The 18,595-nt window shown below is 37.7% G+C and overlaps 1 protein-coding gene across 1 annotated transcript in view; it reads right to left on the reverse strand.

The window, feature by feature from the left end:
* The window catches only part of AGBL1 (AGBL carboxypeptidase 1), a 916,524-nt gene that overhangs the window by 251,790 nt on the left and 646,139 nt on the right, over window positions 1–18,595 (reverse strand). Inside the window, exon 22 of the mRNA XM_086364678.1 lies at window positions 4,278–4,441. Coding sequence (XP_086220804.1) covers window positions 4,278–4,441 — 164 coding nt within the window. The remainder of the gene's footprint in view (window positions 1–4,277; window positions 4,442–18,595) is intronic.

The following is an 18,595-nucleotide window of genomic DNA, read 5'->3' on the forward strand; positions in this document are numbered from 1 at the left end:
TTACAAAACTAAACATACTCTTAGCATACAATCCAGCAATCATACTCTTGGTATTTACTCAAAGTAGTTGAACACATTTCCACACAAAAACCTGCACATAGATGTTTACAGCAGTTTTATTCATAATTGCCCACATCTGGAGGAAACCAAGATGTCCTTCAGTAGATGGATGGATAAATAAACTGTTAATATTATACATCCAGACAATGGAGTGTTATCAAGTGCTAAAAAAAAGAAATGAGCTCTAAAGCTATGAGAAGACATGGAAGAAACTTAAATACATGTATTTCTTAGAGATAAACAGACAATCTGCAAAGGCTAAATACTGTATGATTCCAACTATAGGATATTTTGGAAAAAAGCAAAATTATGGAGACAATCAAAAGGTCAGCGGTTGACAGAGGTTGATGAAGAGGAAGTGATGAGTAGAGGGAGCACAGAGGATCTTTTAGGGCAGTGCAATTACTCTGCATAATATATAATGATGGATACAGGTCATTTTACATTTGTCCAAATGCATTAGATGTATAACATAACGTGTGAACCCTAATGTAAACTCTGGACTTCGGGTGGTAATGATGTGTCGGTGTTAGTTCATTGATTGTCAAACATTTACCACTGTGGTGGGAGATGTTGATAACAGGGAAGGCTATAGCTATGAAGGGATAGGGTGCCTATGGAAAATTTCTGTACCTTCCTCTCAATCTTGTTGTGAATCAAAGTTTCTCTAAAATGTAGTATCTAGGAACTTCTCTGGTGATCCATTGGCTAAGAATCCTCACTCCCAATGCAGGGGGTAAGTTCAGTCTCTGGTCAGGGAACTAAGATCCTGCATGCTGCAAGGCATGGTAAATAGATAAATAAGTAAATGTAATTTCTTTTTTTTTAAAGAAGTGTTTATAAAGTTGCAAGGAAAGTAAGTCTTATATATTGTTGTTGAGTGCGTTTTTTAATCAGTTTATTTACATGTAAAAAAGTCATCTAATTTCACCAAAATATTGACAATGATTATCTAGAGGTAGTTGGATAATGGGTGATTGAAGACAGAAGTAGGGTTGTATTGTTGTTGTTTGATTTCCAAATTATATTTTATTAAATATTCAGAAAAACAAAACTGCATTTGTTTTAAATCAAGTATCTATAATTATTTTAAAAAGTATAGTTAGGTTTTTTAATGTCTATGAAAGATTTTTATTTTTTCTGTATTGTTTCATCAAATTAAAGAGATGAAACAAGTTTATATGGATGCTAAGGGGTCCCCCCGTTAATGCAACGAGACTGTAATTTGGGAGAATAAGTGAGATGTTAAGCCATTGCTAAGGTTCAGCTTGGAGACTGCACATTCTGTCGTTATTAATGGAAGGACGAATGGAGAGAGGGTAGCTGAACTGAAGAGTGAGAGGCAATGGAGGGATACAAATCGAGATGAACAGTGGCTGACTCGGCAAAACTATTAAATGATTTTGCAAAAGACCTGTCACAATGGATAAACGGTCCCTCCGGAAGAAACAGCTTAGCATTCCTGCAGTGCACACACAATAATTTCCAGGGATGAGGCTGAGAGGAAAGAGACAGAATGAAGAAAGGCAAGAAGTTCCAAGATGCCTTAACGAGTCTGCAGACATCTCTTGAATGAGCAACTGGGAAGAGAGCTAAAGAAGAAAAACCAAAAACAAAGCATGCATGTATTTCATTTTCAGCTTCAGTCACTGGGCAAACATCCACCATTCTGCCCTTTATCCGCTCATGAAAAATGGTGAGTTGCTCTGTGGATGTTGACTACATTCTAATTATTTCTGTGGTAAATGAGGCATGAAACCTATTGTCAAAAAACACGATGCCCACCAGCATACAGCCAGGCTTTATCTGCCCAGTAGATCACTCCTGGGCCTTGTCTAAAGGACTCTCAAAATAACACATGCTCACATATTTTTAAGGCAACTTTCAGGTCAATGATTGCCTTTTTTTTTTTCTAGCATTTACTTCTGTGCAAGAAAAGAAGAATTTTTCTGAAATATATAATCCTATTACATTAAATAAAGGTAACACACCCAAGGATAAAAGTCAGGAATGGGCCAGGGGGTGGGAAGAGGGCAGCAGAAGTCTCCTGTTTAAAGCATATGTAACAGTTACACCCTTTTGTATGAAAATAAGAGCCCTGTTGCTAACACAATTCCTAGGATTCACTCTGCTGATTATTATACGTCATGATTTAGTTCTATTCATTGGAAACGAATCAAAGGTACTCAAACAGCTTGCTGCTGGTTTCAAGCCAACAAGTATCTCCTCTGCCATCCCTTAATGAATATACACTTACCGAAAGGGATATTTTCTGGGTCAAGACATTCTCACGGTGATTTCCCTCTCAACCAAGTAGTTTTCATGTCCTCTGGGTGGGAACCACCATCAACCATCTCCATGAGTAGACATATGATACAAATGTTTGGGTGGAAGAGGCAGCTTTCATTCTGTTGCTCTCCACCAGATTCCATGCCTCTCAAATTTAATTGAAAACTTTTCAAAACACACAGCTGAATCACATCCTATGTGTGGGTATCCTGCCCTGTAAGAAGTTGCCCCAGCCCAAGAAGGGTCAGACTTCAACCTTCAGTATCCTTGGATAGGTTGCAACTGAAAAGTTACTAGTTTGTTGTGTGGAATTACTAGTTAGTTATAAGGGATGGCATGGAGGTAAGGTAATACCCTGCTCTTATGATCACCCATAGAGAAACCACTGCATGTGGAGCCTGACACCAAATTCTTTAGACTTGAATTAGAAAAGGCATTTCTCTGATAGATTTCTTCTTGTTCCAGTTTACAGGCAACTAATCCTCACTGCATTGGATCAAACAGACGGGCACAATCAATTCAGGGAAAGCAAGCAATGCCAGGTCTGCTCAATCTTTCCTCAGTGAACAGCAGAGGAGACGGGAGGTGGTGGGGGGAGCGGCCAAGATGGAGAGAAAGAAAGAAAACGCAGGCATGTCTGCACCCAAGATAGCTCAGCAAAGGCGAAGATGAAAAGACACGTTGAAATATACATCCTGGCAGATGGAAGCACTTGCTGTCAGGGAAAGAAGCTAAAATACCAGCATGATGCCAAACACACCAAGCCTTTGGGTGCTGAGGGGCGTGGAAGGAGCAGGGGCAGACAGAAGCGGCTGTGATGTCAAAATGAAGTCAGTGCAGTGTCTCTGGGGAGGGAAGAGGCCTGGATTTACTTAAGTCACCGGAGTCTATGATCTATAGCATCGTGTGATAAGCAAGTTAATTACTGCACTTAGGTAATTAAATCTCAGAGAAAACCAGTGCCTTCCGAAGCATTATGAATTTAAGCTATTAGATCTTTCTAGGCTTGACTGGCCATTTGGTGAGAAGTCACATTGGAATGGCTGCCTAACAGTGGCAGGATGAAAATTCATGAAAATGAGCTGGAAGTAAGAGACCTCAATATAATGGTTTTCTCTCTGCCTTTGGATGTGAGGATGCTTCCTCAACTATTGGTAGCCACTTCTTTCCGCAGTGGCTCAATTCCCCTCTCCCTCCCTTTGCTTAAAATGCGGGCAATGACATTCCTTCCATCCTCTGATGTTTGTTGATACTCTTTTCTCTCTCTTGGCCATTATATCTCTCTTTCTTCCACCTAAATACAATTTGCCTAAAGTGCAGGGCATCAAAGGGGCTCATGTGGATAACAGTTATCCATCTCCTGACTCATTAACAATCCTCACCATCCTCAGAGACCCATCCTTTCCCTGACATGGCTGTGAGTCAGGTTCTCGGGCCAACGTATTCGTCAGCATCATGTATTCTGAGACGGAATGTTGCTATTTAAGAATGGGAAGATTAAATTATTCCTTGTCCCCCAGGCGTGCTGATATTAATGATGAGATTGCCTCTTCTGAGCTGACTAATGACTCCAAAATGATACCTGTACACATATAAACATGTAACTGTCAAACCATACATAAGTAAGTGTGTATGTGTGTTGCTAAGCTGCATCTTCTTTGTCATAAGCAAAATTTTATAAAAATGCATATTTATAAATGTACGTAGCTTTCTATGTGCTTTTATGTACAAGTAAGCATCCTCCTCCCTGTCTTCATCAAGAACTCAGGATGTCCCAAGTTTGGCTCCAATAGAACTCTACTGTCTTACCTTCATTTGGCAGTTTCTCCATGCTTTTTTCTTTATCAAACACCCATAGGTCCACGTGACTTTCACTTCTGAGATATTCTCCGATGGAAACACAAAGGTTCAACTTGTGAGCAACTTACCTTTGCAGGTAGACGTCCAGAGACTCTTCCTCAGCATTTAGCAGAGCTGCTGCGCGGGTCAGGAGTTGATGGCTGCAGCTTCCAGATTTGAGTTCCAAGACGAGGAGCCCCAAGCAGAACATGGCTCCCATCTCCTCCAGCTCACCAGTACCAAACTGTAGACCCTGCCGGTTAAAGAGAGCAGTCAACAGTGAGAACAGAGTGGAAATCAGTGAAGACAATCTGTGATTAGGAGGAAGGATTCCTGGATGTACATCTATCACAGAAATGATGAATTAACAGTATTTGTCAGTCACTGCCCAATGAGTTTTCTCATGTGCTTTATGGATCAGCAGTTCTCAGCCTGTATAACATCAACCTTAGGGGAGAACCCCCAAGACAATAATGAGTGGTTAGGGGTATTGAATGGCAGGAGGGTGCTTGAAGATCCAGGAGCCACTCCCCGCCAACTTCTGATAAAGCAGCAATGCTTCTAACTATATTTTACAAAAGGATTTCACAGCTGAAACAAAAGTTTGTAAACAATCTTACTAAGAGAGACTAAAAGTCTGCTTATGCCAAAATACAAAAGAAAGCAATAATAAATTAAAAGAGTTTCTTGTAGAAAAAAAAATGAGATATCCTTTCTCTCCCACAAATTTACCAAACAATGGAGAATGAAGGAGATCTTTCATGTAAAAACACTAAAACTCAAAAAATAAATAAAAACCACTCACCATTTATTTAGAACCACATATTCAGCTGTACTAAGATAACATATGAAAGCAGAGCCATGACATATACTCTATGATATTATTAACAATTAGCAAGCACCTTGAATGTTGACCACGTGTCATTCTGTTCTGAGCTCTTTTACATGCATTGACTCAGTGAATCTTTACCAAAGTCCTATGAGTTCATCATAGAGTACTGCGCTGAGCTTCCGTGCTTTATAGCAGGTTCCTGCTAGTTATCTGTTTTAAACATGGTAGTGTATATATGATGATCTAGGTAGGTGAGATGGTTGAGGGGGGTCCAAGAGGGACAGGATGTATGTATACATATAACTGAACTGGAAAATGTCAGTTTTCATTCCAGTTGCAAAGAAAGGGCAATGCCAAAGAATGCTCAAACGACTGTACAGTTGTCTTCAGTTCACATGCTAGCAATGCAATGTTCAAAATCCTCCAGTCTAGGTTTCAGCAGTATGTGAACCGAGAACTTCCAGATGTACAAGCTGAGTTTAGAAAAGGCAGAGGAACCAGAGATCAAATTGCCAACATTCTTTGAATCATAGAGAAAAGAAGGGAATTCCAGAAAAATCATCTACTTGTGTGTGATCGACTACACAGAAACCTTTGACTGTGTGGATCACAACAAACTGCGGAAAATTCTGAAAGAGATGGGAATACAAGACCACCTTCCTGGCCTCCTAAGAAAGCTGTATGCAAGTCAAGAAGCAACAGTTAGAACCAGGCATAGAACAACAGACTGGTTCAAAATTGGGGAAAGGGTACATCAAGTCTCTGTATTATCATCCTGCTTATTTAACTTCTATGCAGAGTACATCATGCAAAATGCTAGGCTGAATGAATCACAAGCTGGAATCAAGATTGCCAGGAGAAATGTCAACAACCTCAGATATGTGGATAATACCATTCAAATGGCAGAAAGCAAAAAGGAAATAAAAAGCCTCTTGATGAAGGTGAAATAGAAGAGTGAAAAGCTGGCTTAAAACCTAACATTCAAAAACCTAATATCATGGCAACCAGTCCCATCACTTCAAGGCAAATAAAAAGGGAAAAAGTGGAAACAGTGATAGATTTTACTTTCTTGGGCCACAAAATCACTTCAGACAGTGACTGCAGTCACAAAATTAAAAGACGCTTGCTCCATAAAAGAAAAACTATGACAACCCTACATAGCATATTAAAAAGCACATATGTCACTTTTCCAACAAAGGTCTGTGTCATCAAAGCTATGGTTTTTCCAGTATGTATGGATGTGAGACTCGGACAATAATGAAGGCTTAGTGCCAAAGAATTGATGCTTTCAAACTGTGGTGTTGGGGAAGACTCTTGAGAGTCCCTTGGACTTCAAGGAGATCAAATCAGTCAATTCTAAAGAAAATCAACTCTGAATATTCATTGGAAAGAAAGATGCTGAAGCTGAAGTTACAATACTTTGGCCACCTGATGTAAGAGCCAACTCATTGGAAAAGATCCTGATGCTGGGAAAGATTGAGGGTAGGAGGAGAAAGGGATGACAGAGGATGAGATGGTGGGATGGCATCACCGACTCAATGGACATGAGTCTGAGCAAACTGTGGGAGACAGTGAAGGACAGGAAAGCCCGGCGTGCTTACAGTTCATGGGGTCTTAAAGAGTCGGACACAACTTGGTGACTAAACAACAGCAACAAATAGCTGATTCACTTTGTTGTACAGCAGAAACTAACACAACATTGTAAAGCAATTATATTTTTTTAAAAAGCCCTACGAGGTGTATGTGTGTGTGTGTGTTACTTCAGTCGTGTCTGACCCTTTGCAACCCTATGTATGTAGCCCACATGCGGAGCTCTTCTGTCCATGGGATTTCCTAGGCAAGAATACTGGAGTGGGTTGCCACCCCCGCCTCCTGGGGATCTTCCCCACGCTGGGGTCAGTCCTGCTTCTCTTATTTCTCTTGCTTTGGCAGGTGGGTTTTTTTACCATTAGCGCCACCTGGAGACTCATAAATTGATTCTGACTTAACAACTCAACAAACTGCTATATGTAGACTGGGAGGAACTCTGTATTACTTGATGAGCTACAAAGTGCATGCATTTTGAAGTTAAATTGGATTTGAACCCTCATTTTACTATTTTATGAATGTGTTATTTTAGAATTGTGAACTTCATTCACCTTGATTTTCTCATCCATAAAAGAGATTATAATTCCTCCCTCCACATACTTAGATGTGCCGTGAGAAAGAATATTTCAAAGTCCCCACAATATTGATCAGTTTTATCTCAATTTTTCTTTTCTTCTTCCTATAAAGATATTTAATACAACAGAATTCAATGTAGTTCTGAGGTCTTCGTGTTTATAAAGTACACTGCACTTACATGAAAAAATCAATAGTTGAATATTATATTTTTTAAAAAATAGATTTTCCATCCAAAGAATAGTAATCTAGAAGACAGGGATGTGATAGTAAAAATTTTAAAAGATTGGCCTAAGTGTCCCAAGGAAAAATGAAGTTCCAAGTTAGGAAACTATTTCATGAAAGAATTCCTAGGTAAAATGATAAAGAAATGTGTAAAGTCCTCAACTTTATTTCAGCTGTTTAAAAATGTGGTTTGCTGGATGTTTGGACACCTGTTTACCTGAAGAAAGGAGACATTACTTCAGAGTTAAGGGAAGTCTGTTCCTCTGTAAACAACAGCAGCAGGAGGGGAAAGACAGAAGTTTAACAAGTGGTTTTCCTTAGGTCAATCGAGAAGATCCCTTTTCACAAAAAGAGAAAAGATCTCAGTCTCTTTCCTGCTACAGCAGCTCTGAGGTCCAATGCTTTCCCTCCTCCCATTTTCCTGACTGCTCTGCTTCGTTCTACAATGGCTGGCTTGGTCAGAAACAGTGGAGTGGAGGTCAGACCGTCCTCCTCCACCCTCCTGCCTCGCTGGTGGCAAAGGGGAATAAACAAGGAGGGTATGAGCAAGAATCCAGGCTCTAGGGATAGGCAACATAACTGATCCACATGTGTTACCCCAGCATCCAGTCCAACATATAACAAGTCAGAAAAAAGAAGAGTCCTGGGGGAAATAAATCTCATAGCAGGCACAATATTGGCAGATCAGAGGAAATTTCTACATACAAGTCAAATTCTGTACAGCAACAGTCAAAAAGATAGCTTTTTTTTTTTTTTTTACTACCATATCGCCTTATTTTTTAGATTAATTCATTTTTAATTGGAGGATAATTGCTTTACAGTATTGTGTTGGTTTCTGCCATACATCAATATGAATCAGCCATAGATATACATATATCCCCTCCCTCTTGAACCTTCCTCCCATCTCTCAGCCTTTTAAACCCCTCTGGGTTTTTACAGAGCCCTAGTTCGAGTTCCCTGAGTCATACAGCAAATTCCCATTGGCTATCTATTTTACATATGGTATTGTATATGTTTCTAGGATACTCTCGCCATTCTTCCCAACCTTGAAAAAAAAAGAAAAAAAATAGCATTTTTATAATGCAAAAAGAGTCTCAGAATAGATATCAGTTCACTTATTTCAGTTAATGGTTAGTAAAATAAAATGACTAGACAAGAAGACATCAAATAAAGTAACTTACAGCATTTACTGACTGTGGGGCCTTGAGGAACACCTGTTCCATTTCGCTCTCTACTATGAATCTCACTTTAGTAACCTATGCTTTTTACTCCCAAACAGTATGAAGAACATTTGTTTATCCAAATGGCCTCTTCTTCTGTCCTACATCCAGCCTGGAGTGAAAATCTCAGAGGCAAGGATTAAGCAATATATGTTTTTTTATATCCCTGGCATGGAACACATAGTTCAGCATATGGTATATCCTCCATATATTATAAATGGGTAAGTAATGGCTATAAATGTATGGATATGCAGAGGCATGGGTGTGCGTTTCTTGGATACTTATTGTATTTGCTGAGTGGAACTATATTTCTCTGGATAGCAGATATAGGAATGCCTTTAAATTCTGTTCTCCTGTTGTTAAATGCCATGAGCAATTTTAAAAAATTCTTATTTTATTTTCACTCCAGGAGATGCATTTACTCCCTGGATACATTTGGGGAAACAGGTAAACAAAATTTAAAAATTCTCTTATCTACATTGGTCAGTTACTATGTACTCACAGCAGTAGTTTTATAGATAAATCTGGCTTTGGGTTAGTTTAAAAGTGTATCTTAGTAAAACAGAGAACCAATTTTACTCTCCCTAAGCTTAGTTCGATTAATTAGGATTTGTTTTTCACAGGCAATGACAAAAAGTCTGACTAAAGTGACTTAATAATAAATGGAACCTTATTTTTTGCATATCATAAGTTTTGATGGGTATTAAGTTTCTGGCCTTATTTCAGTTGTCTTAACAAAATCAGGGTCACTGTATCTGCTATTCTTCTGATTTTCTCATCATGACTGCAAGGTGGCTGCAGTAGCTCCAGCCAGCACATCACCATTCAAGGAAGGAGAAAGAGAAAGTAGGGGGGGGGGGGGGAAATGACAGCATTTTCTTGCTTATACTTTATTGGTCAGAATTATGTAATAAAGCAAACACTAGCTTTAGAATTGTCTGGTAACTAAATAGTTTAGATTGCTCATCCTTTTTAATAAAGATATGTAAGACAGAAGAGTGTTAGAAACAAGACTGGGTGAGTCCAGCAAGGACACACCAATATCCATGCACCAATGCTGCTGGAAAGTACAGCTCTTTATTTTTTCAACACATTGGTAAGCAAAACTCACTGGCACAGTTCTTTACATATACATATATTTTTAAACTTTTCTTGATAATCTACCCCAAAATAAGCGAAATTCACAACTATATTTGTTCCCCAAATTGGCTAATAGCCTCACCCTCATATAATTTTTAAATATCAACATGGGAAGAATATTTGTATTACTGTAGAAAATTACTTATTTTAATATTTTAAAATAAGTTTTAAAATAACTTTAAAGTCTAAAATTTAATTTTTTATTTTAATATTTGTATTATTGCAGAAAATTATATATTGGTAAGACAAACATAGAATCCACAGAAGATAAGTTTATAAAGCATGAATACTGATAAGCAAGATACTAAGCAAGATACTTATCAAGATACTGGTGAGCATAGAGAAAAACCAATTAAAAATCAAACATGGGGAAATATTCTATTTTATTACTTAAAAATACTTCTTACAGTCTGCAAATTGGTAGATAAACACACTCAAATTGAAAATATTTAGTGCTGACTCTTATGATAAAAGTTGGCACATATCAAAATACAATGACTATTTAATATGATAATATTACTTCTGAGAATTTTTCCTAAGGAACCAATTCTAATAAAAGTGAAGCCATATGCACAAAATGTGTATCATGTCAAAGTTATACATAGTAATTAAAATTTCTTGAGAGAAAAGTCTAAATATTTAATAAGGAAAAATGACTAATGAAATTATAGTGGAATAAATTTTATGAGATATAATGAAGTAATAATTATAACAATTTGACAATAAGCGATAATGTTTATGATTTAATGATAAGTGTGAAAAGCAAAATACAAAGCACATAATGATGTGATTTCTGGTGAAGATTTAGAAATGAAAACCCCTCACGTACACTTTCAGACACTAGTGATATGATTTGCCTATGATACACAAACACATAGACAGGGGTAATATCAGTAAAACATCCATGTGCAAAATACTTTCAAAAATTATCACTCCCTAGAAAAATGTTTTAAAAGCTACGTAGGACTTCCCTGATGATCCGATCATTGAGAACCTGCCTTCCAATACAGGGTATGCTCATTAGATCCCTGCTCCCTGAGGATGCCACATGTCACTGGGCAACTAAGCCCAGGCACCACAACCACTGAGCCCAAGAGCCGAAACCACTGAAGCCTGTGCACCCTAGAGCCTCTTTTCCACAGCAGGCGAAGCCGCTGCATTGAGAAGCCCACGCACCGCAGCTAGAGAGTAGCGCCCATTCACTGCAACCAGAGAAAGCCCACGTGTAACGGTGAAGACCTGCTGCAGCCAAAAAAAAAAATCTGTACATAGCATGTCAATAAACTAGTGTAATTACATTTAGAAATTGTAGGATCTTCTATCATTAATATTCTGAAGTACAGTAAGATTTATTTCTTTTATGTGTAATTCAGTGACAGTAAAGATTGGTGTCTTTCATTAGTTCTAGAAAAATGTCACCCATTATTTCTTAGAATAATTTATTCCCCCATTCCCTATCTACTCCAAAACTCTTAACTCTACTTTCATATTTTGTTATTTCTTTCTATCTCTGTGATTCTGAATATTTTATACAAATACTCCATTTTCATAATTCTCTCTCCAGCTTTATTGAATCATTTTTCTAACATATCCATGTCAAAACCTGTCTCTGAAATACTATAAACACAGTTATTTATATGCTCTACCTGATCAGTCCTAAATATAGTCTTTGTGTGAATCATTTATTGGTTTGATTTTTCTGTTTAGTGGCAATAACATAGGCTTCTTTGCTCATTTTATGATTTTTCAAGAATTCTAAATTTGCATATTATTTAATTCAAAGAAAGTATTTGTGGATTTATTTTTAATGTTCTTGCCTCCAGAAAGATCTTATGCTTGACTCCCCTAGGCACTTGGGAACAGCCAATAAAGGACCAGTATAGGCTGAAGTTTGGGCTTGAAGCCTTTTGGGTTCTACTGTCCAACTGAATTATGTTCCCAAATCTGCTTAAAGGAGGGTTTGTGTTGAGAAATTATGAATAAAAACTTTTCCATTTTTTCCTGCTCTACCCAAAGCCATGGCCAAAAGACATTCAGGCAAACCTACTTTCTTGCTTTTCAGATTGCGTTTTCACCAGTTTACTGACTGCAGTTGTCATCTTCCGAGGACCTAACTTTGCGTGGTCAAGTCTTCAATCAGTCCTCAGATCTTGCATGGGCCTCTCTCTGTGTCCAAAACCCAAGTTATAAGTGAATAGGGATTAATTTCTGCCCCCAAAGACCAACAATGTCTGGCAAAACCTATCTTTATTTTTAATAAAACTAGACTTCATTGAACACCCTCTATAAGCAAAGAGGAAAGAGGTTACATGCTTCATGCTGTCATGTGTAGAAATACTACAGTTAAAAAGGGTGGCACTCAAAAGACACTAAACAAGTTTCATTTTTAAAAATACAATTACTTCCAGAAATGAGAAAACAATCTGGGAGATTTGTTATTTATATCTTGGAAATAATCAAGAGATATCATTGCCCTGGTGCAAGGATAGCAAAAAGGAATGATGAGAGAATAAGAGGTCAGAAGAAATTGCACTGCTGAGATGGAAAAGGGCATTTCTACATTAAAATCCAAATGGAAAGAGTTCACACACTATTCAACGCAGAAAATGAAATTCATTCTGTATAAGATAACCTTGAGAAATTTTCCAGCATCTCAAGGGAAAGCTGGATAAATCTGATGAGTTAAATATGTAAACAAGAATCATGGAACAGATTTAGGAAAAGCGATCTTGTACTTCGAGACTAGATAGTATGGAAGTCATAACACAAGTCAAGAAAAAGAAAAAAGGGATGAGGAGAAAGAAGAAAGAACTTCCTACATTAAAAAAAACAAAACAAAAAAAACCTAAGTCTGCAGATCAAACAAGTTCATCAAATACAAGTGCTGTAATTAATTAAAAGAAACCAAAAAAGTGTATAGATCCCAATAAATAATTTAAAATTAAATAGTAAAATTTGCTCACACCAATAGACACAAAAAATAGTAAGGCAATGACATATAGAACTGAGGAGAAAATATTGTGTCTTGAAAAATGTTGTTTACATGTGAGGGCCCTGCAGGAAGATAAATCAAGGATGAGAAAGAGTTAAATACAAATCACATATTGATAAGGAAAATTTCAGGGACTTCTGTGAAGGTCCAGCGGCTAAGACTCTGTGCTCCCAGTGCAGGGGTGCAGTTCTGATCATTGGTCAGGGAACTGAGATCCTACATGCCTCCCAGCATGGCCATACACATAATCAGAACTCAAAAAATTCAGAATTTCTTTTAAAATATTATTATAACTGTATTGTTTATAATAACCAATACATGGAATGAACCTAAGAATCCATCAATCAATAACTTGATGAAGAAAATGTGATATAGACATATAGATATGGATCAATCAGAATATTAGTCTAAATACAACAGAAGGAAATCTTGCCATTTGCAGCAACATGTAAAGACATTGAGGGCATTACATTAAGTGAAATACGTTAAGGAAAGACAAAGACTGTACGATCTCACTTACATGTGGAATCTACGAGAAAAAAAAACACCTCACAACGAACAGACTGGCGATCGCTAAAAGTAAAGAGTGGAAGGAGGGCAACGTGGGTGAAGGTGATCAGAAGTTAAAATGTCCAATAGTAAAAATGTAAAATGCCCTCATAGTCAACGGAAGAGTCCAAAATGCAGCACTTGGGTGCAATCTCAAAAATGACAGAATGATCTCTGTCCATTTTCAAGGCAAACCATTCAATAGCACAGTAATCCAAGGCTATATGCCCCAACCAGTATTGTTAAAGAAGCTGAAGTTGAATGGTTCTATGAAGACCGACAAGACATTCTAGAACTAACAACCAAAAAAGATGTATTTTTCATCATAGGGGACTGGAATGCAAAAGTAGGAAGTCAAGACATACCTGGAGTAACAGGCAAATTTGGCCTTGGAGTACAGAATGAAGCAGGGCAAAGGCTAACAGAGTTTTGCCAAGAGAACACACCAGTCATAGCAAAAACCCTTTTCCAACAACACAAGAGAAGACTCTACACATGGACATCACCACATAGTCAATAGTGAAATCAAATTGACTATATTCTTTGCAGCCAAAAATGGAGAAGCTCTATACAGTCAGGAAAGACCGGGAGCTAACTGTGGGTCAGATCATGAACTCCTTATTGCCAAATTCAGACTTAAAATGAAGAAAGTAGGGAAAATCACTAGACCATTCAGGTATGACCTGAATCAAATCCCTTATGATTATACAGTGGAAGTGACAAATAGATTCAAGGGATTAGGTCTGATAGAGTGCCTGAAGAACTATGGACGGAGGTTCGTGACACTGTACAGGAGGCATTGATCAAGACAATCCCCAAGAAAAAGAAATGCAAAAAGGCAAAATGGTTGCCTGAGGAGGCCTTACAAATAGCTGTGAAAAGAAGAGAAGCAAAAGGCAGAGGAGAAAAGGAAAGATATATCCAAGTTGAGTGCCGAAGACTTGATATTTTGAACTGTGGTGTTGGAGAAGAATCTTGAGAGTCCCTTGGACTGCAAGGAGATACAACCAGTCCATCCTATAGGAGATCAGTCCTGAGTGTTCATTGGAAGGACTGAAGCTGAAACTCCAATATTTTGGCCACCTGATGTGGAGAGCTGACTAACTTGAAAAGACCCTAATGTTGGGAAAAATTGACAGTGGGAGAAGAAGGGATGACAGAGATGAGATGGTTTGATGGCATCATCAACACAATGGACGTGAGTTTGTGTAAACTCTGGGAGTTGGTGATGGACAGAGAGGCCTGGCGTGCTGCAGTCCATGGGGTCGCAAAAAGTCAGACACGACTGATTGACTGAACTGAACTGAACTGAACTGAACCCATTTGAATGCAGAGTTTCAAAGAAGAACAAGGAGAGATAAGAAAGCTTCCCTCAGTTATCAATGCAAAGAAATAGAGGAAAATAATAGAATGGGAAAGACTAGAGATCTCTTCAAGAAAATTAGAGATACCATGGGAACATTTCATGTGAAGATGGACGAAACGAAGGTCTGAAATGGTATGGAACTAATAGAAGCAGAAGATATTAAGAGGTGGCAAGAATACACAGAAGAACTATACAAAACAGATCTTAATGACCCAGATAACCATGATGGTGTGATCACTCACCTAGAGTCAGACATCCTGGAGTGTGAAGTCAAGTGGGGCTTAGGAAGCATCACTGCAAACAAAGCTAGTGGAGGTGATGGAATTCCAGCTATGCTATTTAAAGTCCTAAAAGATGATGCTGTGAAAGCGCTGCACCCAATATGCCAGCCACTTTGGAAAACTTAGCAGTGGCCACAGGACTGGAAATGATCAGTTTTCATTCCAATCCCAAAGAAAGTCAACGCCAAAGAATGTTCATACTACTGCTCAATTGAACTCATCTCACACGCTAGCAAAGCAATGCTCAAAATTCTCAAAGTCAAGCTTCAACAGTACGTGAACTGAGAACTTTCACATGTTCTAGCTGAATTTAGGAAAGGCAGAGGAACAAGAGATCAAATTGCCAACATTCGCTGGATCATCAAAAAAGACACAGAATTCCAGAAAAAAATTCTACTTATGCTTTATTGATTACACCAAAGCCTTTGACTGTGTGGATCAAGACAAATTGTGAAAAATTCTTCAAGAGATGAGAATATCAGACCACCTTATCTGCCTCCTGAGAAATCTCTATGCAGGTCAAGAAGCAACAGTTAGAACTGGACATGGAACAATGGACTGGTCCAAAATTGGGAAAGGAGTACATTAAGGCTGTATACTGTCACCCTGCTTATTTAACTTATATGCAGAGTACAACATGAGAAATGCTGGGCTGGAGGAAGCACAAGCTGGAATCAAGATTGCCGGGAGAAATATCATTAACCTCAGATATGCAGATGACACCACCCTTATAGCAGAAAGTGAAGAGGAACTAAAGAGCCTCTTGATGAAAGTGAAAGAGGAGAGTGAAAAAGTTGGCTTAAAGCTCAACATTCAGAAAACGAAGATCATGGCATCCGGTCCCATCACTTCATGGCAAATAGATGGAGAAACAGTGGAAACAGTGACAGACTTTATTTTCTTGGGCTCCAAAATCACTGCAAATGGTGACTGCAGCCATGAAATTAAAAGATGCTTGCTCCTTGGAAGAAAAGCTATGACCAACCTAGACAGCATATTAAAAAGCAGAGACATTACTTTGCCAACAAAGGTCCATTTAGTCAAAGCTATGGTTTTCCCAATAGTCATGTATGGATGTGAGAGTAGGAATATAAAGAAAGCTGAGTGCTGAAGAATAGATGCTTTTGAACTGTAGTGTTGGAGAAGACTCCTGAAAATCCCTTGGACTGCAAGGAGATCAAACCAGTCAGTCCTCAAGGAAATCAGTCATGAAAATTCACTGGAAGCACTGATGCTGAAGCTGAAACTCCAAAACTTTGGCCACCTAATGTGAACAACTGACTCATTTTAAAAGACCCTGATGCTGGGAAGGATTGAAGGCAGGATGAGAAGGGGATGACAGAGGATGAGATGATTAGTTGGCATCACCAACTCAATGGACGAGTTTGAGCAAGCTCCCAGAATTGATGATGGACAGGGAAGCCTGGTGTGCTGCAGTCTATGGCTTCACAAAGATTCAGACGCAAATGAGCCACTGAACTGAACTGAACTGAATTGTAAAATAAATGTTATAGGGATGTTTTGTACAATGTAGTGATTATAGTTAATACCGTATCATGTATTTGAAAGTTGCTAATAAACTAAATCATAAAAGTTCTCTCCATATACACACACAAAAAAATTGTATGTGTGTGTGGTGATGAATATTAATGAAAGGTGATGATGATTTCTCAGTCTATACATATATCAGATCACTATGTTGTTCAGCTGAAAGTAATATAATGTTATATGCCAATTATAACTCAATAAAAAGTTGGAAAATATTAGCATAACCCTAAATCCAAGAAACTGATCCTTATAGCATGTAAATAATGCAGTAAGACAAATAATTTTATAGCCTAATCTAGAAGGTATTTTTCTGAGAATGACATGTGGCTGGTGTTATTTGAAAATCTACTAACATAGATGTTAATGGATAGAGATCAAAAAGCAGAGGAGAATAGAGGAAAAATAAACAGGACCTTCTGGATATGTGCATCCATTTTGGATACAAATCTCAGCTTATGAGCTAACAGCACTTACAAAGATGAGAGGGCAGCATGGTGGGTATCAACACAGGCCCTGGGGCTCACATTGCTAGTGCCCCAATCCTAGAGCTGCCCTATGCTAACTGTATGGCCATTAAGAAAATCACTCTCGGTGCCTCAATTTTCTAATCTGTAGAATGGGAATAATAATAATAATCATTAATGATAATAATAATAATATCACTATCTACCTCATGGAACTCCTAAGATAATTCAAGGAGTTAAAATATATTAAAAAAACTTGATTTAATACATGGCCCATTTCTCATTATACAAGTATTTATTATTATCAACAATAACAGCAAATTCTTACATGAAAGTGTAGTTGCTCAGTCATGTACCCCAGTCTTTGCAACCCCACAGACTGTAGCCTAACAGGCTCCTCTGTCCATGGGATTTTCTAGGCAATAGTACTGGAGTGGATTGCCATTTCCTTCTCCAGGGGATCTTCCCAACCCAGGGCTCGAACCCAGGTCTTCTGCATTGTAGACAGACGCTTTACTGTCTGAGCCACCAGGGAAGTCTTTCTTACATGAAACCAATAGTCAAAATTATACTTGGCATACACAGTCCTTCTTAAAACTATTGCATACTCTCACTACCATTATTTACCAATATTCAACAAGTTCCAAACAATTCAGTAAGATAAGAAAAAATGGAATCATACATATTAAAAAGGAAGGAAGCACGTTATCATTATTTGAAGACTGATTAGGTACTAAAGCAAACTAAAGGAATCAACTGAAACAGAAAATCTATTAGATAGGAGGCAAGAAATGAGTAAGTAGACAGGTAACAAATTAAATATACAAAAATCAATTTTCTTTCTATGAACCAGCAAAATAAATTATTAAGTATAATAAAAATTCCATCACAATAGCAACACAACTATAAAATATCTAGGAATGGAATTAATAATAAATACCCTAAGGATTATATGATAAATCTCCGGAATTTACCAACAGATAAAATGAAAAAATGTAAAGAAATGAAGGAGCATACTGAATTCTGGGAAAGCAGGGCCCAACAGCACGCAATATCAATTCTCACATTAGTCTATAAAAGCATAGAAAACCAAAACAGCAGTGGGGATTTTCAGACTTGGCAAACTAATTCTACTTTAGAAGAATACATGGCAAAAATACCCAAGAATCATTTTGGAATAAACAGTGAAAATAATAATGAGCGTTTTCCTTTACAGATAGGCAAAAGATTTTACATATTTACAATAATGTACTGTTATGATATTAATGCAGAATATGGCCGTAGATCAAGGGAAGAATACAGAAAGTCCCCAAACCTTGGAATATGTGAAAATTTGCACAAGATAAGAAGCTTTTCAAGTCACAAGAAAATGTACTATATGGAGCTAAAACAAAGACAACTGATTAATATTTCAGGCAAAACTTCTCCCACAAATATAAAAATTTTTATTTTGATTAAAAGGTTAGATATTTAAAAATCAAACAACAATACAGGAAAAAAATACAGATTTTATGTTTCTCATCTCCAGACCAGGAGAAGGTCTTTTAATATATATCTGCAAAGAAGAAACCATAAAGGAAAATATTAGTGATTGAACAAATAAAATATAAAAATATGTAAATTGCCAAAA

This window comes from Bos grunniens, chromosome 21 (genome assembly GCF_055505025.1).
Source record: "Bos grunniens cultivar Pamir isolate PY7600 chromosome 21, Bosgru_T2T1.0, whole genome shotgun sequence".
In the NCBI taxonomy this organism is placed as follows: Eukaryota; Metazoa; Chordata; class Mammalia; order Artiodactyla; family Bovidae; genus Bos; species Bos grunniens.